Source organism: Copadichromis virginalis, linkage group LG22, assembly GCF_057382275.1.
Source record: "Copadichromis virginalis isolate Kocher_CV1m ecotype Utaka linkage group LG22, C_Virginalis_male_GT1.1, whole genome shotgun sequence".
Classification (NCBI taxonomy): domain Eukaryota; kingdom Metazoa; phylum Chordata; class Actinopteri; order Cichliformes; family Cichlidae; genus Copadichromis; species Copadichromis virginalis.
In genome coordinates, this window is record NC_140638.1 from 33,942,592 (window position 1) to 33,964,136 (window position 21,545).

General features: G+C 43.4%; 1 protein-coding gene across 1 annotated transcript in view; it reads right to left on the reverse strand.

Annotated features, from left to right (window-relative positions):
- Positions 1-18,267: 18,267 nt before the first annotated feature.
- phf14 (PHD finger protein 14) overlaps positions 18,268-21,545 on the reverse strand; it is a 139,773-nt gene continuing 136,495 nt past the window's right edge. The window contains exon 18 of the mRNA XM_085446840.1: positions 18,268-19,966. Within this exon, the coding sequence (XP_085302966.1) occupies positions 19,892-19,966 (75 nt within the window). The 3' untranslated portion in view covers positions 18,268-19,891. The remainder of the gene's footprint in view (positions 19,967-21,545) is intronic.

The window sequence follows — 21,545 nt, forward strand, 5'->3', positions numbered from 1 at the left end:
CCCTGAAAAGCTTAGAAATATGGTATCTAACCAGATTCTTACTCTGGATGGCATTACCTTGGCCTCCAGTAATGCTGTGAGGAACCTTGGAGTCATTTTTGACCAGGACATGTCCTTCAATGCACATATTAAACAAATATGTAAGACTGCGTTCTTCCATTTGCGCAACATCTCTAAAATTAGAAATATCCTGTCTCAGAGTGACGCTGAAAAACTAGTTCATGCATTTATTACTTCCAGGCCGGACGACTGTAATTCATTATTATCAGGATGTCCAAAAAACTCCCTGAAAAGCCTTCAGCTGACCCAAAATGCTGCAGCAAGAGTACTGACAGGGACTAGAAAGAGAGAGCATATTTCTCCTGTTCTGGCTTCCCTTCATTGGCTTCCTGTTAAATCCAGAATTGAATTCAAAATCCTGCTCCTCACATACAAGGTCTTAAATAATCAGGCCCCATCTTATCTTAATGACCTTGTAGTACCATATCACCCAATTAGAGCACTTCGCTCTCACTCTGCAGGCCTACTTGTTGTTCCTAGAGTATTTAAAAGTAGAATGGGAGGCAGAGCCTTCAGTTTTCAGGCCCCTCTTCTGTGGAACCAGCTTCCAGTTTGGATTCGGGAGACAGACACTATCTCTACTTTCAAGATTAGGCTTCAAACTTTCCTTTTTGCTAAAGCATATAGTTAGGGCTGGACCAGGTGACCCTGAATCCTCCCTTAGGATAAAAGATGGCGCTGGAGTGACGGCAGCCTTTCCAAGTAGCTCTGCAACACCGCACCTTTTTTGTTAACTTAAACTTTTTTAGACTAGGCTTTTCAAAGTTTTTTTCACCTTCCTCTACTTATACCTCTTAGATATAGCGATACAAGATGGATAATGCACTTTTTAAAACTTCTGGAACCAGTTCCTTCATCTATTCGAGAGCGGAGCTGCTGGCACTAAGAACAAAGGGACAGACCGGCATGCGACACAACATCCCGGCCGAGCTAAAGAGGAGCTACAGAGGCTGCAAAGCTGGAACGAGGAGAGCGGATCACCGGAGGCGATTCAAACCATCAATCCCGACAGTGATCATGGGCAACGTGAACTCGTTACAGAATAAGATTGACGAACTGTGCGCTCTGAACAACCACAGACTATACCATGAGTGCAGCTTGTTTATCTTCACGGAGACGTGGCTAACCGAGCTAACGCCGCAGGCTAACGTAGACCTATGTGGTTTCACATCCGTGAGAGCCGATAGGGACACGCAGGCCAGCGGAAAAAGCAGAGGTGGGGGACTCATTGTCTACGTTAACAACAGATATTGTAACCCTGGACACGTCTCCGTTAAAGTTTCGGTATGCTGTCCGGACCTGGAGCTGCTAGCTGTTAGCTTGCGGCCATATTATCTACCTCGGGAGTTCAGTCATGTGATCTGTGTGTGTGTTTACATCCCTCCGAGGGCCGACACAACAGCTGCCTGTGAGAAAATACACACAGTCACAGCAAGACTTCAGACACAAAACCCCGAGGCTTTCATTATTATATCTGGAGACTTTAACCATGCCACACTGGACTCTACTCTGGCTGCTTTTCACCAGTTTGTGAATTGTCCCACAAGGAGCAACAGGACAATTGACCTACTGTATGCTAATGTGAGAGATGCATACAGAGCCACCCCCCTCCCCCCACTAGGGAAGTCAGACCACAACCTGGTTTACCTACAGCCACAATACACACCCCTCGTCCAAAGGCAGCCGGTCACAACGCGCTCCATCCGGAGATGGACCCCAGAAAAGGAGGATGCTCTGAGGGACTGCTATGACACCACAGACTGGGATGTGCTCCTGAGCCCACATGGTGAGGACATAGAGGGGGCGACACACTGTCTTACAGACTACCTCAACTTTTGTGTGGACACGGTCACCCCTGCTAAGACGGTACGGTGTTATCCTAATAACAAACCGTGGGTAACACAGGAAGTCAAAGCTGTCCTCAACATGAAGAAGAAGGCTTTCAGGAGCAAAATGAAGGAGGAGATGAAAGCAGCACAGCGGGAGGTGAAACGCTGCCTGAGGGAAGCAAAGGACACCTACAGGAGGAAGGTGGAGCAGAAGTTGGAGAGGAACAATATGAGGGAGGTCTGGAATGGTGTGAAAACCATCACAGGCCACAACACCAAGAAAAGCACAGTGGGGGGGACTGTGGAGAAGGCAAACGAACTCAACAACTTCTTCAACAGGTTTGACCAGCCCACAACCCCCCACCCTCACCCTCACCTTCACTACAGAGTCCTCTCCCCACTCTCCTGCCTCCCTCGCTTCCCCCCCTTCCTGACACCATGACACCCCCCTCCTCCAATCCCTCTCTCAGCAGCAAGACATCTCCCCCCCTCCCCTCCTCCCAAACATCTCCCAGTGTCACAGTGGATCAGGTCAGGAGGCAACTGAGGAAGCTTCGCCCCAGAAAGGCAGCAGGCCCAGACAAGGTGTGTCCTAGGATGCTAAAGGCGTGTGCTGCTGAACTTGGGGAGCCGCTACAACGAGTCTTCAACCTCAGTCTGCGACTGGGGAGAGTGCCCGCCCTATGGAAGACATCCTGCATCGTCCCGGTCCCCAAAAAGAACCGGCCCAATGAGCTGAATGACTTCCGACCGGTGGCACTGACGTCACATCTTATGAAGACTCTAGAGCGGCTCTTCCTCAACCTCCTCCGACCACAGGTACAACATGCCCAGGACCCACTACAGTTTGCATACAAGGCGGGTGTCGGAGTGGAGGATGCCATCCTGTACCTCCTACACAGAGCCCACTCACACCTGGATGGGGGAAAAGGCACGGTCAGGATACTGTTTCTTGACTTTTCCAGTGCCTTTAATACCATCCGGCCCTGTATGCTTCAGGAAAAACTGAACAGGATGGAGGTTGACCCCTGCCTGGTCGCTTGGATCTCCGACTACCTCACCGACAGACCACAGTACGTCAGGCTGAAGGACATCACGTCTGACACTGTGGTCAGCAGCACAGGAGCACCACAGGGAACTGTGCTGTCCCCTCTTCTCTTCACCCTGTACACCTCTGACTTCTGCTACAACTCTGAATTATGCCACATTCAGAAGTTTGCAGACGACACGGCCATCATGGGGTGTATCTGGGATGATCAGGAAGAGGAGTACAGAAGTCTGGTGAGGAACTTTGTCGCATGGAGTCACACAAACCACCTGCAACTCAACACCTCAAAGACTAAGGAACTGGTTGTGGATTTCGGGAGGTCTAGAGCAGGTCCACTGCCGGTTCAGATAGAGGGGGAGGAGGTGGAGGTGGTCAACAAGTACAAGTACCTCGGGCTGTGGGTGGACAATAAACTGGACTGGTCATGCAACACAGAGCACCTGTATAAAAAAGCCCAAAGCCGACTGTACTTCCTCAGGAGGCTGAGGTCTTTTAACATCTGCAGGAAGCTCCTGAGGATGTTTTACCAGTCGGTGGTTGCTGGAGTACTTTTCTATGCTGTGGTGTGCTGGGGGAGCAGCACAGCAAAGAAGGACTCATCCAGGCTGGAGAAACTGATCAGGAGGGCTAGCTCTGTGGTCGGCATGAAGCTGGACACTCTGGTGACAGTGGCAGAGAAAAGGACATTAAAGAAACTGATGGACATTATGGACAATGCCAGGCATCCTCTGCACACGGCCGTTAACAACCAGAGGAGTCTGTTCAGTGACAGGTTGCTTCTCCCCAAGACAAGAACTAACAGACTTAAAAACTCCTTTGTCCCACACGCCATCAGACTGTTTAACTCCTCTCTGGAGGGGAGAGGGAGGGGAAACAGGAGGACAAAGGAGGGGGGAACAACTAAGCTGTAGTGCCTCTTCACCTCACTGTGCAATACCTTGTGCAATACTCTTTGTAAATAGTCAACAGTGCAATAGACTCAATACTTGAAATGTGCAATTCACTTGTATTTTTATTTTTTATTTTTTATTCCTATTTATTCTATTTATCCCCTTCGTATATTTTATTTATATTGTCTCTGTATTTATATATATATATATGTGTGTGTGTGTGTGTGTGTGTGTGTGTGTGTGTGTGTGTACTGAACAAAAATATAAACGCAACACTTTTGTTTTTGCTCCCATTCCCCATGGGATGGACGTAGAGACCTAAAATTCATTCCAGATACACAATATAACCATCCCTCCCAAACAGTGGTCACAAATCAGTCCAAATGTGTGGTAGTGGGCACATCTGCTATATTGAGATAATCCATCCCACCTCACAGGTGTGCCACATCAGGATGCTGATCTGACATCATGAGTAGTGCACAGGTGTATCTCAGACTGCCCACAACAAAAGGCCACCCTGGAATGTGCAGTTTTTTGCGCTATTGGGGGTCTGGGGACCCAGAACCGGTCAGTATCTGGTGTGACCACCATTTGCCTCATGCAGTGCAACACATCGTCGCATGGAGTCTATCAGATTGTCAATTGTGGCCTGTGGAATGTTGGTCCACTCCACTTCAATGGCTGTGCGAGGTTGTTGGATATTCGTGGGAACTGGTACACGCTGTCGTATACGCCGGTCAAGCACATCCCGAACATGCTCAATGGGTGACATGTCCGGTGAGTATGCTGGCCATGCAAGAACTGGGACATTCTCAGCTGCCATCTGCCCTGAACAATGTGAACCATGATTCATCCGTGAAGCGCACACCTCTCCAACGTGCCAGACGCCATCGAATGTGAGCATTTGCCCACACAAGTCTGTTACGGCGACGAGCTGGAGTCAGGTCAAGACCCCGATGAGGACGACGGGCATGCAGTTGAGCGTCCCTGAGATGGTTTCTGACAGTTTGTGCAGAAATTGTTTGGTTGTGCAAACCAATTGTTCCAGCAGCTGTCTGGGTGGCTGGTCTCAGACGATCTTGGAGGTGAACCTGCTGGATGTGGAGGTCCTGGGCTGGTGTGGTTACACGAGGTCTGCGGTTGTGAGGCCGGTTGGATGTGCTGCCATATTCTCTGAAACGCCTGTGGAGACGGCTTATGGTTGAGAAATGAGCATTCAATGCACGGGCGACAGATCTGGTTGACATTCCTGCTGTCAGCATGCCAATTGCACGCTCCCTCATTGCTTGTGGCATCTGTGGCATTTTGCTGTGAGACAAAACTGCACATTCCAGGGTGGCCTTTTGTTGTGGGCAGTCTGAGGTACACCTGTGCACTACTCATGGTGTCAGATCAGCATCCTGATGTGGCACACCTGTGAGGTGGGATGGATTATCTCAATATAGCAGATGTGCCCACTACCACACATTTGGACTGATTTGTGACCACTGTTTGGGAGGGATGGTTATATTGTGTATCTGGAATGAATTTTAGGTCTCTACGTCCATCCCATGGGGAATGGGAGCAAAAACAAAAGTGTTGCGTTTATATTTTTGTTCAGTGTATATATAATATTCTGTAACTCTGTAACTTCTGTCGGTGCTGTGCTTTTTTGGAAATCGAATTTCCCAGAGGAACCCACCCGAGGGATTAATAAAGTTATCTTATCTTATCTTATCTTAGTTATGCTGCAATAGACGTAGGCTGCCGGGGGATTCCCATGATGCATTGAGTTTTTCCTTTCCAGTCACCTTTCTCACTCACTATGTGTTAATAGACCTCTCTGCATTGAATCATATCTGTTATTAACCTCTGTCTCTCTTCCACAGCATGTCTTTTATCCTGTCTTCCTTTTCTCACCCTAACCGGTCGCAGCAGATGGCCCCGCCCCTCCCTGAGCCTGGTTCTGCCGGAGGTTTCTTCCTGTTAAAAGGGAGTTTTTCCTTCCCACTGTCGCCAAAGTGCTTGCTCATAGGGGGTCATATGATTGTTGGGTTTTTCTCTGTATCTATGAAGCGCCTTGAGGCGACTTTTGTTGTGATTTGGCGCTATATAAATAAAATTGAATTGAATTGAATTAATCAATCCTTAGGGGTCCTTAATCAATCCTCTGGCCTTAGGGGTGGCTGTAGCTCAGGTGGCTGAGCAGGTCAGCCACTAATCAGAAGGTCGGTGGTTCGATCCCAGGCTGCCTCCTGGCTGCATGCCAAATATCCTTGGGCAAGATACTAACCCCATGTTTGCCTACTGGTGGTGGTCAGAGGGCCCGGTGGCGCCAGTGTCCGGCAGCCTCGCCTCTGTCAGTGCGCCCCAGGGCAGCTGTGGCTACAATGTAGCTTGCCATCGCCAGTGTGTGAATGTGTGTGTGAATGACTGAATGTAGTGTGAAGCGCTTTGGGGTCCTTAGGGACTAGAAAAGCGCTATACAAATGCAGGCCATCAATCCAGGAAGTGCACCGGTTGGTCAGCCTAGTCTTGCAGTCTCGGGCGACTGCTCAGTCTTAGCAGTGGCTGGTGTTTTGCGCCTCTGGTATTCTTGCCAATCCCTTTCTTTGCCCCACTCATATATTAAACCATGTGCCTGTTAATCTTAGCCACTATGATGCCTTACAGGAGCTTCTATGTGGTACTGAGGCAGGTTATTGGCTGGTAGTTGGATGGAACTGGTCCCTTCTGGAGAACTGTCTGGCCTTCATTTAGCCAATCTGGGGGTCTCCATTATTGACTACCAGCTGAATCATTTGTACTGCCAGATGCTCATGGAGTACAGTCAGCTTCTTTAGCCAGTAGGCGTGAATCATGTCAGGGCCTGGTTCTCTCCACCTCTTCATACTGGAGGTGCTTTCTTAGATGGCTGCCACTGTGATGGTTACTGGACCCTGTTCAGAGAGGATGCTGTGGTTTGCTCTTAGATCCACTAGCCACTGAGCATTGCTGTTATGGGTTGCATCCTTCTCCCATATCTCTTCAAGTATTGCTCCATCTCAAGCTTTGGTGGTGCTTTGGTTTATTCTCCTGCCTTCAATTGTCTGGGCTAGGCTGTGAGTTTTTGCTTGTACTCTTTAGGTACCTTCTTCATCGCCCTTTTCTGCAGCTCTGAAAGTTGGCTAACCTCCCTCTGTGCTTCCTTGATCTTGGCCACTTGTCCAGGGGTCTAGGGTACTGTCTAGGGTACTGCTCCTTGTGGCTGTTCATCTTGTAGCCAAGCATCTCACTGATCACTGCTGCTGTTTGTGTAGTGCCAAGCTTCAACATGAATCTGTCTTTCAAGTCAGTTCCAGTTGCACTCAACGATCATTCTTCCATCACACCTGGGGCTTGGTACTGAATCTCGTGTGGGGTTGATGATATCTCTCCCCTGACCTGTCAGCCTGGCTCCCCCTTGCCATAGCATTTGTGTTGTACCTCATCAATCTCTAGCTGTGAGAGCAGTTCCTTCTTCCAGATGATGGAACACTGAGCTACTAGTTGTTACACCACCAATCAGGATGCTGTGTATTGAAGATTCCATACGTCCCTCATCCTAATCATATAACTCCTTCCGCTGGAGTTACTTGCATAGTCGCATTCCAACAGGACCTCATTTTCATTTCTTGCCCACTTATGCCTTCTTGTTCCAGTAGCTCACTTCACGTCAGTGTGTTCTGGTTCCTCAACACCTGACATGGACCTTGTTAATCCAGCTGACGTCAGAGCCGGCCGGTATGGCTTCAGTTTTGTTTCTCGCTATCCAGCTGCTATGAAATTATAATTAAAAATGATAACACTGCATAATATCTGGTAAGTTGCTACAGTAATTTGAAGGAAAAAAAACTATTTTTACAGACAGGTAAGAGAGTTCAGACTAAAATTAGCAGTACAGTGGATTCTTTTGTCTGCTTTGAGACAACCATTCAAACAGCTCTCCCAGCCCCCCACAGAAGGGCAACAACCTCCAAATTACAGCCAAAATATCACTTTCTTTTCTCAGCTGTGATTTTAACACAGTAAAGCATCCTCTTTGGAAGACTCATTGACTGAAAGTATTAACTAACACTTTTATAAAAAATAGTAGTAGAATAGCTTATTCTTTGTATTTTCCCAAACTTTAGGACAACGGTAAAAAATGAGGGATTTTTGCTTTTCTCATTTTAGTGCTTGTTGTTCAGCTGTCACGCATCATTTCGCCCGTCATCACACTGAAACTATCATCACGTCTTAATGATGAAATAAGAGCCTTTGTTCTATGGACAAGCAGCAATCCCTTTTCTCCATGTCTGAACAATTTCTTATTGAATGCCATTGATGTGTTTTGTCCTTTAATAAAATTATTCATGAAAGATTTGTCTATTTTTTAGACTACTGTCAAAATCCTGTTTTTAAAAGTTTGCAATCCAGAGTATATTCATAAAACTGTTGTTTACACATGTGCAAACTGAAAAGTTAGCTCTTTTGTCTTGGTGGTATTGAGGTCCAGGTGGTTGTCTGCACACCAATCCAGCAGCCTCTGAACCTCAGCTCTTTATGCTGACTCGTCTCCCCCAGAGATGAGCCCCACCACGGTGGTAGCATCTACTTAATGACTGCGTTGCCTGAGTGGGTGCTGACACAGTCATGTGTGTACATAGTGCACAGTAGGGGACTCAGTACGCAGCCTTGTGTAGAGCCGGTGTTGAGGGTGAGGGCTGAGGAAAGATAAGGACCCATTCTAACTCTCTGTACAAGGTCTGAAAGAAAGTCTCTGATACAGCAGCAGGTGGTGGAAGGAAGTCATTGAGGCTGCTAATGTTGGTCTGTTTGGGCAGTGGGACAACTGTGGCCGACTTTAGGCACAGCAGGATGCAGGACTGGGACAGCGAAGCTTTGAAGATCTTAGTGAAGACCCCAGCCAGCTGGTCTGCATATTCTTTTAGGACTCTCCTGGTCACCCCATCTGGACTGGTGACCTCCCAGGGGTTCACTGCCCTCAGTGTGCACCTCACCTCATATTCCAGCACCATGAGGCTTGGGCTGATGCTGCCATCCGATGTTTTACCTGCTGCTGTTTCTAGGATAAGAGTGTATGCAGGGATCAGCAGCATGGACATGTGGTCTGACAAACCTAGCTTTGTGTCAAGATGGGAGTTCTGCTGACTGCTTATTGCCTTGTGCAATAACTCGCGAGGTATGTGCAGGGAACAGTTGCTGTCTACAGTCATATGTTTTTACACCAGCTGTCATTGATGTAGATGCATAAGCACCCTCCTCTGTTCTTACCTAAGTGGCTGTTCCTGTCGTGTTGGTGGACCGTGCGGCATGCTAAGGCTTAAGTGGTTGTTTCTTTAGCTGTGCTAGAGGGCCCACCCTGCAGCCCCGTTTTTGCCTACTTTGCCTGCGTTCCCTCTTGGGCTTGCCGCTGAGAGGAACCAGCCACAGAGACTCTGGCGTTCTTATTTTGTCCTCCGGAATGCTGTGGAAGTGGTAATAGTCCAATGTAAAATTGGACAGCTAAATCCCAAACTCAGAAGGTCCTGACAACCGTAAAAGTAAATTCTACTTGACATACACTGGTAAAAAACACATACACCCACACATATACATGTAGACAATATAGAAAACAAAGCACAGAACGTGAAGAGCAGTAAGTAGTTGCGTGCATGCCACCTTTGCTATCCTACTAGAAACGTAGACATCATTTTATTGGTAGTTTACATTAAAACATAAAATGACATCTACATAGTAATGTACACTACATTTCTGGGGAGGGGGGGGGGGACTGGCTGATAGCAGGTATCAGAATTGAAAGTGGCAGTTATATGTGTGTGCGTGCGTGTGTGTATATACATACATATATATACAGTACTGTGCAAAGGTTTTAGGCAGGTGGAAGTGAAAGACGGAAGTGTTAATCATTTATTTTCATCAATCAACAAAATGCAGTGAATGAACAAAAGAGAAATCTAAATCAAATCAATATTTGGTGATTTGACCACCCTTTGCCTTCTTCTGGGTACACTTACACACAGTTTTTGAAGGAACTCGGCTGGTAGGTTGTTCCAAACATCTTGGAGAACCAACCACAGATCTTCTGTGTAGGCTTCCTTACATCCCTCTGTCTGTTCATGTAATCCCAGACACACTCGATCATGTTGAGATCGCAGCTCGTGGGGGCCAGACCATCACATCCAGTACTTGTTGTTCTTCTTTACGCTGAAGATAGTTCTTAATGACTTTGGCTGCGTGTTTGGGCTCGTTGTCCTGCTGCACGATACATTTGGGGCCAATAAACAATCATTTATATTTCTGAAACCATTCTTTGTTTACACCATTTTTGCCCACACCTGCCTAAAACATTTGCACAGTACTGTGTATATATATACATTTCTACATATATATATGTGTAAATCTTAATTATATCTACTTTTAGATTTATCTAGTTTTAGATTCCACAAGAAAAGCACTGGTTGAAAGATTTGTTAGTGTGACGTTGAGACAGAGAACCTGTATAATCAAGAGAAGTATGTGATAATGCAACGAACATGTCAAAGTGAGCCATGTTCCCTTTTGTTGCTGTGAGAGCTGGCTGTTAAGCACTGCTCCATGCTCTTTGTACTATTCTCATCATCAGGAGCTGTTTAGTATGCTGCGGGTGTAAATGGGAGATTGCCGGGGCACTGGGCTGCAGAGCGGAGCCACTCTGTCATTAATGTGCCCATTGCTGTTATCATACGCCTAATGACATCGCTCTCAGATGGCACGCTGGGAGCTCGACCGCAGGGAGCCCGGCTCAAATGTCTGCAGGCGCCTACGCCTCCCATCATCAATTCCACATGTCTCTTTCCCAAAATCGCAAGCTTCTAGATAATGTCTTTCACGCTTCAGCAGTCTTACAGGGTTTCCCTCCTGCCTGGCCCTGAAATGGGCAAATTAATAGTTCCTTTGAAACAAATTGGAATTACACCCCTCGATGCCTTAATGTCAAAATACAAGAGCGCTGGCATCCCAGATCTGACTGCTGATGAAAGAACCCCTCCAAAAAAAACAAAACAAAAAAAGAAACAGACACAGACACCCATCAGCATGGACCAGTACAGTGCTTTGTGCAAAAGGAAGCTTGGAAATGTTTCATCTTTTGCATTACAAGGACAAATCCTTTGAAACACACTGGATAGTTTTGTGAGACATTCACATCATTTATCACAGAGTTGTTTGCATGGCAACAAAGAACTTCAGCTGACAGCGCCGTGCCTATATCTTTGATATTTTCTGTGCATTCAATGGCATTATAGAGGATGGTTTGCAGTTTGCTTTATGGGCATCTCTAACACTTTTGTTAAACTGCGGATTAAAAACTTAATCTGATACTATTATTATGGTTCATCTTACTGCTTCATGGTGAATATTAAGGAGCTGGAAACCCAGACTTTGTTAGCAGGCAATCAAAATACTGTTATAGTGAGTATAGTGGCCTGTCAATATGTCCATTCATCCATTACATTACCACTATCTTGTGGCCGCAATAAGCGGTCAAAGCTCAAAGCTGCACTTACAATCTCATAGGACATTGCAGCTCTCATATGGGTGTGTCTGTTTATCACAGGGGTAGGCAACTCCAGGCCTCGTGGGCCGCTGGCTTTAGATGTGTCCTTAATCCAACACAGCTGATTTAAATGGCTTAATGACCTCCTGAACATGTCTCAAAGGCTGTATCCCAATTCAGGGTCTGCAGCCTTAAAGGCTGCATTTTAAGGCCGATTACGTCACAGTGGTGCACCGAAGGCTGTCCAAATTCAAAGGCTGCTCGAAATGCGGCCCTCAAATACATCCTTCATTTCCCTGAATTTCAAGGCTGTGACGGTGTAGACTTCATGGCCCAACATATCCCACAATTCATAGCGCAGCAGTCGGTGTGGATAATTTTGCCGCAGACGGCAGAAGCGAAGTGGCCGAAGAGTAAACTGTGAAAAGTAAGTACTGAATATTATGTCACTTATATATGTGCAAATGTTTAATAATGAGGAACATTAAAACATTACTGTTGGCCACATGTCGGCAAAGTTATTTGCTATTAGCGATGTTTGTACGTTCAGCTTTTACTTGCTTTTAAAGCCTTTAAAATATAATAATACAATAGTCGACCTTAATCTTACAGAGAATGTGATGATTTTATGGATAATTAAAGTCAGTCATATATCCACAAACACAACAAGCTGAAAGTCAGTGATGCTGCTCGGTTTGCAGTCCTGAATATCACGGCACAAGCAGGATTCACTGCACTGTTAATGTTAGCTATGTTATATTGCTGCCTCTGTTCGGTGGTGTCGAGCCAAACGGACTTTAACGTGTGTTTGAACGAGCTGACGGTTCACTTGTTAAGCTGAAAGAAAGATGCTTTAATCACAGGAGTCACACATGTGTCCACTGTACCATCTGGAACTCTTCTTGTTTAGCACTCGTAATAACACAAACACTAAATCCTCCTTCTCTGGTGCTGTTGTGTAGCAGTGTGTACACCTGAGACTGTCACCTGTCTGTCTGTCCTGCACTCTCTCTCTGTTTCTTTCTCTCTGATTGTGGAATAAAAGTATGAACATGTGTTTATAAGTTACACTTGTGTTTGAATCCTGCAGCTTATCACACATTTGATTTCCATGTGTGACGACTGCAAGTGTCCAGAGTGAGGACAGACTGAGGGACCCACTGCTGCACATCATCTGTGAGGCTTTGCACCCCTGATGATCCACCAGGACAAACTCAGCAGTGTGTGAGGAAGAGGAGGAGGAAGAGCCAGCAGCAGCTGACAGATGGAGAGAATAGACAGACTGTTCCCTGTTTGTGAAGGACTGCTAGGAAAGTTTAACATAACTGTCTGTGCTGAATAAGTCTTATTAGGTAATGTTCAAATAATGTTATCATCCCAGTGTTTTCAGTGTGGGAGAAAGTACTCAGGGCCTTCAAGTTACACACTATGAAAGGCAGCAACAAGTTTAATGTTCAGAAACCTAAAGTATGTATCAGCAGCAGAATGGACCTAAAAATAAAGGTTTGAGTTCTATGAAGCTTTGAGTATTTTGGATTAGTAGCACTGCTGTGTTTGTTGCCAACATTCACCTCAATTTTTCATTCATATTTTAATTCCCCATACAGTGGGGCAAAAAAGTATTTAGTCAGCCACCGATTGTGCAAGTTCCCCCACCTAAAATGATGACAGAGGTCAGTAATTTGCACCACAGGTACACTTCAACTGTGAGAGACAGAATGTGAAAAAAAAATCCATGAATCCACATGGTAGGATTTGTAAAGAATTTATTGGTAAATCAGGGTGGAAAATAAGTATTTGGTCAATAACAAAAATACAACTCAATACTTTGTAACATAACCTTTGTTGGCAATAACAGAGGTCAAACGTTTACTATAGGTCTTTACCAGGTTTGCACACACAGTAGCTGGTATTTTGGCCCATTCCTCCATGCAGATCTTCTCGAGAGCAGTGATGTTTTGGGGCTGTCGCCGAGCAACACGGACTTTCAACTCCCGCCACAGATTTTCTATGGGGTTGAGGTCTGGAGACTGGCTAGGCCACTCCAGGACTTTCAAATGCTTCTTACGGAGCCACTCCTTTGTTGCCCGGGCGGTGTGTTTTGGATCATTGTCATGTTGGAAGATCCAGCCTCGTTTCATCTTCAAAGTTCTCACTGATGTATTAACAGACCTCTCTGCATTGAATCATATCTGTTATTAACCTCTGTCTCTCTTCCTCAGCATGTCTTTTATCCTGTCTTCCTTCTCTCACGCCAACCGGTCGCAGCAGATGGCCCCGCCCCTCCCTGAGCCTGGTTCTGCCGGAGGTTTCTTCCTGTTAAAAGGGAGTTTTTCCTTCCCACTGTTGCCAAAGTGCTTGCTCATAGGGGGTCATATGATTGTTGGGTTTTTCTCTGTATCTATGAAGCGCCTTGAGGCGACTTATGTTGTGATTTGGCGCTATATAAATAAAATTGAATTGAACTGAATTGAATTGATGGAAGGAGGTTTTGGCTCAAAATCTCACGATACATGGCCCCATTCATTCTGTCCTTAACACGGATCAGTCGTCCTGTCCCCTTGGCAGAAAAACAGCCCCATAGCATGATGTTTCCACCCCCATGCTTCACAGTAGGTATGGTGTTCTTGGGATGCAACTCAGTATTCTTCTTCCTCCAAACACGACGAGTTGAGTTTATACCAAAAAGTTCTACTTTGGTTTCATCTGACCACATGACATTCTCCCAATCCTCTGCTGTATCATCCATGTGCTCTCTGGCAAACTTCAGACGGGCCTGGACATGCACTGGCTTCAGCAGCGGAACACGTCTGGCACTGCGGGATTTGATTCCCTGCCGTTGTAGTGTGTTACTGATGGTGACCTTTGTTACTTTGGTCCCAGCTCTCTGCAGGTCATTCACCAGGTCCCCCCGTGTGGTTCTGGGATCTTTGCTCACCGTTCTCATGATCATTTTGACCCCACGGGATGAGATCTTGCGTGGGAGATTATCAGTGGTCTTGTACGTCTTCCATTTTCTGATGATTGCTCCCACAGTTGATTTCTTCACACCAAGCTGCTTGCCTATTGTAGATTCACTCTTCCCAGTCTGGTGCAGGTCTACAATACTTTTCCTGGTGTCCTTCGAAAGCTCTTTGGTCTTGGCCATGGCGGAGTTTGGAGTCTGACTGTTTGAGGCTGTGGACAGGTGTCTTTTATACAGATGATGAGTTCAAACAGGTGCCATTCATACAGGTAACGAGTGGGGGACAGAAAAGCTTCTTACGGAAGACGTTACAGGTCTGTGAGAGCCAGAGATTTTCCTTGTTTGAGGTGACCAAATACTTATTTTCCACCCTGATTTACCAATAAATTCTTTACAAATCCTACCATGTGAATTCATGGATTTTTTTTTTCACATTCTGTCTCTCACAGTTGAAGTGTACCTCTGGTGCAAATTACTGACCTCTGTCATCATTTTAAGTGGGGGAACTTGCACAATCGGTGGCTGACTAAATACTTTTTTGCCCCACTGTACATATTGACAGTCTACCATGTCACACGCTGCTCAAGCCTTTTAATTAAATTTTTTACAATGACCATTACCACCACTTGTCATTTTTATTAATAACAAAATCTATTTTCTTAACATAGAAGATTTTTTTAACTATGAAAATAATAGTCAGGCAGTTTAAATGGTAAGTTTTGATCTGATCCCATTTATCTTGTCAAATAGATTAACAGTGGAAGAAGATGGGTTTTTTGTGTGTATATGTGAGGTCCATCACTGTACAACAATGTTGTGATATGTCTCCCTAAAAATGGTAGACAAGAAACAGATTGCTCCTCATACATGACTCCAAATCCCATATTGCAACAATACAACTTTGTAATGCAAGCTTGATGAAGTCACTATGGCATCTTTAAGTTTCTTCCTGTTTTGTGATGAGTGAAGGTTACCTTTATATATATATATATAAAACAGATAACACAGGCATAATCCAGCACAACTGAGAGAGGGTCACCTGATCAAGCCCTAACTATATGCTTTGTTAAAAGTACAGAGGGCGTCGTCTCCCAAATCCAAAATGTGAGCTGGTTCTAACAGAAGAGGGCCCTGAAAGCAGTGCTGGACTGGTAATCTGGCATATCGGGCATTTGTCCGGTGGGCCGACATTGGCCTTTCAATTGACCCAAAAGTGTGTCAAGTCCTGACAACAACCTGTTTATTTTCATTACTGATACTGTATTGTGCCCATTCAAATCTCTAAATACAATCAGGCCCTCCCGTATCTTTGCTGTGTGCTCACACAGCTTTTAGAAGAGAAGTTTAGTGTGGAAGAAGTTGTGAAAAGGTGAAGCTAAAAAGTTAAAAAGAAACTAAAAAGAAACACAGCAAAATGTGTCAACATATTAGCTATTGTGGCAGCTGCTGCACTGTCACCAGTACCAACAACAACTAGTAACAAGATATTGCAGTCACAGGAGGCTGGTCTTGCTAGCACCAGCTGTGGAGAAGCGCAGGAGAAGTGCTCTATTGGGGTGACTAAGGGACTATGAGATAACACAGTGCTTGATTATTCAAGACCTTGTATGTTGGGAGGAGTATTTTAAATTACTTTAAATTGATTTTGGATTTAACAGTGAGCCAGTGAAGAGAAGCCAGAATGAGTGAAATATGCTCTCTCTTTCTAGACCCTGTCAGTACTTTTGCTGCAGCATTTTCAATCGACTGAAAGATTTTTTTTTTTTTAATGAAAACCTGTAAATCAATTACAGTAGTCCAGCCTAGAAATAATACATAATTAACTAGTTTTTCAGCATCACTCTGAGATGGAGGATCTCTAATTTAGAGATAATCTGCAAATGGCAGAAAGCAGTCCTACATATTTGTTTAATATGTGTATTGAAGGACATATCCTGGTCAAAAATGAATCCAAGACTCCTCAGTGTTGCTGAAGGCCAAGGTAATGCCATCTGGTTTCCTACCATATGTCTTGATGATTTTTAGGTACCATAACCTCAGTTTTATAGGTTATCCGGGTACTTATGTCTTTAAGACTTTCCTGCTGTTTAAGTAATTGCGGGTGTGTTATCTGGATAGATGAAGTTGAGACATAGCAGTGAAAATGTATGCTATTCCCTTTACTGACACTGCCTAAGGGAAGCATGTATATTGTAAACAGAACTGGTCCTAGGACAGAACCCTGTGAAACTGCATAGTTAGCCTCAGTGTGTCAGGAGGTCTCTCCATTTATATGAACAAATTGTTGTCTAGCAGGACACGTACAGAGATGTTTCACTGTCAGAGGCCATAAGAAGAGTCCATTTGTAACCTTTACCAATGCCGTTGACTAAACCGTTTCTCTGCAGAACTTCATATCCATTTAAGTCACAGCAATACTGATGCTAAGACCACTCTATTTTGAAATAACAAAGTCAGCATAAGAAGGCAGACGGTGTGTGTTTTATAAATTGTAGACATGTCATTGTAGACATAGTATTGCAAAGGTGAAAATCCCATTCCCAATACATGTACCTCAAGAGGAGCAAGGGTAAAACAAAAGCCTTCAAATCACAGCTAACCAGCACCATTCAAGTCTAAACTCTAGTCTTAAGATATATTTCTGCTAAGAACTTATGCACTGATTAAACCAGACTTAAAAGAAAAGCACTGTGTGGTCATCATGTGTTCTGCTTTGTACGTACTGCACGTTATAAAAGACCGTGTGAGCTGTGTAGAATGTGTCAACCTGATTTTTCTGAAACTGTATGAAGAGATATACATGTCTTATTGAAACTCACCAGAATTATTTGTTACATTACAAACAAATGTATTTGCTAACTAAAGAAAATGGTAAAGCAAAATGGTGATGCATTTTGCTTTCAATATGAACTAAAACACTATATTGTGTAGACTACCAAATGGTGAATATTCTGGACAAGCCCCAATTCATCACAAACGTTGTGAGTTTGTGATGAATTGGGGGTAGTATAGTAAAAAGGAATTGATTAAAACTCACAGAAGATTCCGAACGTATAAGTCAAATAATATCAGCAAAGCAACGACTGAGAAGCACTGCCATGTACTGTGCAGTTACTGAAGGTGCAAACACAAAGGAATACACAGAGTATTGTTCAAAACTACAAAAGTATACCCAATATTAAACACAACAACCTGAGAGTTTATCCGCTGGTCATTCGCCATGACGAATGACTTTCTGAAGTCTTAATTCAGCTCAAGACGCTGTAGATTCCCGTCAGTAACACTTTCGGTCCGCTAGTAAAACGTAGTTCTATTAATCTGCGCTTGAACCGGAACCGGATGTAAGTTCCAAAAAACTGAATTTTGGAACTGAAATTGAATTGTAGAACTGAAACTGAATGGTGAGAAATGAAACTGAAATTATTCGAGAGCTGAATTTTTAAAGGATAAAATGCAGCTTCAAAGCAAATCAATTCATTTTCAAAATATAAAATTCAATTTCAATTTAGTGATGATCATTTTCAAACCATAAATTCAATTTCAATTTAGACTAATTCAAATTCAGTTTTCAAAAGCATTTATTCAAGTTACAATTCAGATTCAATCTGAGCAATTCAAATTCAAATTGAACTTATTCAAATTCAGTTTCTGATGGCACAGATTTCTGCCCATAGTAATCCGGCTCCTGTAGTATTTTCTGGCTTTGTATAAAATGTAAAGTTCTTGGTTTTTTGCAACTATTACTTTCTGATGATGTGTTACTCCAGGTAGTATGACGCTAAACAGGCTAATAACTAGAGAATGAGACTTTGAACGTGTGTTAGTGAGTTTAAGTGATAGAGAAGCATTTAGGCTTTCCAATTCGGATTTATTGGCACTTTAAGGGATAGCTTCAGATTTGCTGACAGGCAAAAAATCTGACAGGCCATGATCTCTGGTCAAATCTAATGATTCGTTTACTCTCTGTTAACAGTCATAGAAACTAAATGTAGTCACCACTTTCAAACATTTCTAAGGTTGTGGATACTGTAGCAGTTGATGTGAGATAACACTTTTGCTGCTTCCTTTACAGTGGCCCTGAGAAGTCAAATACACTGCAACTTAAAAAAAAATACCAGCAAATAGAAAAAAGGTCTAATAGGCACACAAAACTCCAAGACACAAAACAAAGGTTGATGGAACAAATGCTTCAAAAATACTCCTAATAATTCTGTTTTTTTGTGAGCTGGTGCAGTGTTTTTTCCCCCCTTTCTCCACTATGTTTTATTCACCTTCTGTTGTGTTTTGTGTGCTTTTATGCCATTTTTCTATTTGCTGTCATTAATAAAGGAAGACAGGATAAAGACAGCATGTCTTTATCCTGTCTTCCTTCTTTCACCCCAACCAATCACAGCAGATGGCCCCGCCCCTCCCTGAGCCTGGTTCTGCCGGAGGTTTCTTCCTGTTAAAAGGGAGTTTTTCCTCCCCACTGTCGCCAAAGTGGTTGCTCATAGGGGGTCATATGATTGTTGGGTTTTTCTCTGTATGCATTATTGTAGGCTCTACCTTACAATATAAAGCACCTTGAGGCAACTGTTGTTGTGATTTGGCGCTAAATAAATAAAACTTAATTGAATTGAATTTCTTAAGTTGTAGTGCACTTGACCTCTTAAGGCCATGCTCTTTGGCCTCAATTGATGTTAAATTTCAATTGCAAAGTGAGTGAGAGCATGGACATTTAGTTATGATTACAGCCTACAAGCAGGTCAAACAACCTATGAAAAAGAAGTAAAAGAGTTCCAAACTAATTCTACTTTACAAAGTATATAAATAAAATACTTAAGTAGATATATTTCCTAAACAAGATATTCATTAAGATCCAAAGGCAAAATGTAGCATAATAAGTTTTGTACTGCTGAAAATAAAAGTTAAAAAAAAAAAATCAACAAAAAAACAAATCCTAAAACCTTATTTTCTCACTTGTTTAGTTACATAAGTTCATAAGAAGTAGGAAATCCTGGTGGTATGAATAAGATACAAAAATAAAATGCTCCAGTTAAACACACATTGAAAGTTGTTGGAGGTATTACTGCTGACCTCTGACTGGTTTAAGTGTGTAAGCATGGTCAGCAGGGAATAGGGGGGTGCTCTATGGGCTCTGACGAAAAAGTGTCATCTTGTAAACAGGACACTGAGCATACTTTGTGTGGCATGATGATCATAAGTGTATGAAAGCAGAGTAAAGAGTCAGACACTGCTGTAGAAGGAGCTCAGTAATATATGTTTCTGTGTGTACTCCTGTGCTGGATGATTTCATGTGCTTCATAAGGCTGTCTGAAACCTGTCGGTTTCACCCTCATCCGTAAAAATTACAAATTCTTTCCTTGAAAGTAAAGATATCAACATTTGAATACCATTTGTCAAAATACACCTCTGGTTGCTAACCTAAAGTAGAAGCTAAAAGCTGTTTGTCTACAAACTTTGGGAAACTAGTAGAAAGTTACATGTGCTTTAGTCTGAACAACAAAAGCAGAGTGGCAGCGCAGCCATTAAGAAGGTGTGTTTGTGTCCTCTCTATCTGGATTAGTTTGGATTCCCCCGCTCTGCTGTTTCCTCTTGAACAGCCTCATCTTCCTCCATCGGCTCTTCCTCTTCCTCCTGCAAAGACACAGCACACTTTTATATAGACAACATATACACAAAAACCACTACAGTGTTTTCAGGTTCCCTGACCAAAACTAAGGAGGGATAAGATGTAATTTGTTTCTACTTTCAAAATTCAATTCAATTCAATTTTATTTATATAGCGCCAAATCACAACAAAAGTCGCCTCAAGGCGCTTCATAGATACAGAGAAAAACCCAACAATCATATGACCCCCTATGAGCAAGCACTTTGGCGACAGTGGGAAGGAAAAACTCCCTTTTAACAGGAAGAAACCTCCGGCAGAACCAGGCTCAGGGAGGGGCGGGGCCATCTGGTGTGATTGGTTGGGGTGAGAGAAGGAAGACAGGATAAAAGACATGCTGTGGAAGAGAGACAGAGGTTAATAACAGATATGATTCAATGCAGAGAGGTCTATTAATACATAGTGAGTGAAGTCCTTGTAATTAATATCATGTTAATTTGTCCAGTTACTCAAGCCTCTTAAAACACAGGGACTATTTACAAAAATGGCTGTCATTTCTAAACACTTAATCCAACGCCTTTTTACATTTACTTTTAAAAGTAATTATAAACACAATATAAGGATGGTTTTTATTACTTTTATGAAAATCCCTTGTAGTCATTGACTCATTTAAGGATTGTAAAATAAATTTTTTGTTGTTGTTTTTTATATTAACTTTAGGTGTAAAGTATGAGGTATGAAAATCTGTCAGCATTCTTCTGAACCTCCAAGCAACAAGACGACCTTCGAGCCTTACTGTCCAGCAAGAATTTCCCCCTCTTTCTACACAGAAAATAGTTATCCAGTAGGAGTTGATCTCACTTCTTGGCTTATAATAGAATACTGAAAAAAGAGACACTAAAGAGTACATTGCCTGCTGTTGCCTCATTAGGTTAGCATGTTAAAATTCAAGTCACACAGACAAACTAATTCTTTAAATAATAGTAATATTATTTATTTATTTTGCCAATGGGGTGTGTCTGGCTTAATTAGAGAAACTCAATAGCTCAAAAAAGGCAGTAACTGAAAATCCATCTTAAGATAAAAAATATTGCAGCAGGAGTATGACACCTTTGTTGTTGAGTAGTAAGACTACTAACCGGGGTAATGTAATTGTTAGCTTTGATCATATGCACATGCAAAAGACCACTGCTATGGGGAAAATGAAATACTGAGGGATGATCATGAACACTGGGTAAGGGAACAGAGGGATTCAGACAGAAACGAGAACAAGGGATCAGCTTACCCTGCTCACGACAGGGTCACCCGGGCCCACCTTTTGACAAGGCCCCACCATCCATTGTAGGTGCCGTAGGGGTCTGGTGCTATATAAAATAGTCAGGAGCTGAAGCTTTTTTTATTTTTTATCTTTTTTTTTTGGGGGGGGGGGTTGTTCTCAAACTTTTTACATCATTCCCCACATGGCAGGAAGGATATTTTCAAAATATTGACAGAAAAGCTGCAATTTAATTAGATAAACTCATTCACAATGAATCCTTCAGTGGCATTTCAGACACAGATTCACCCTATAGCTATCAGCGATCATGCTCCTGTATCTTTAACACTAAT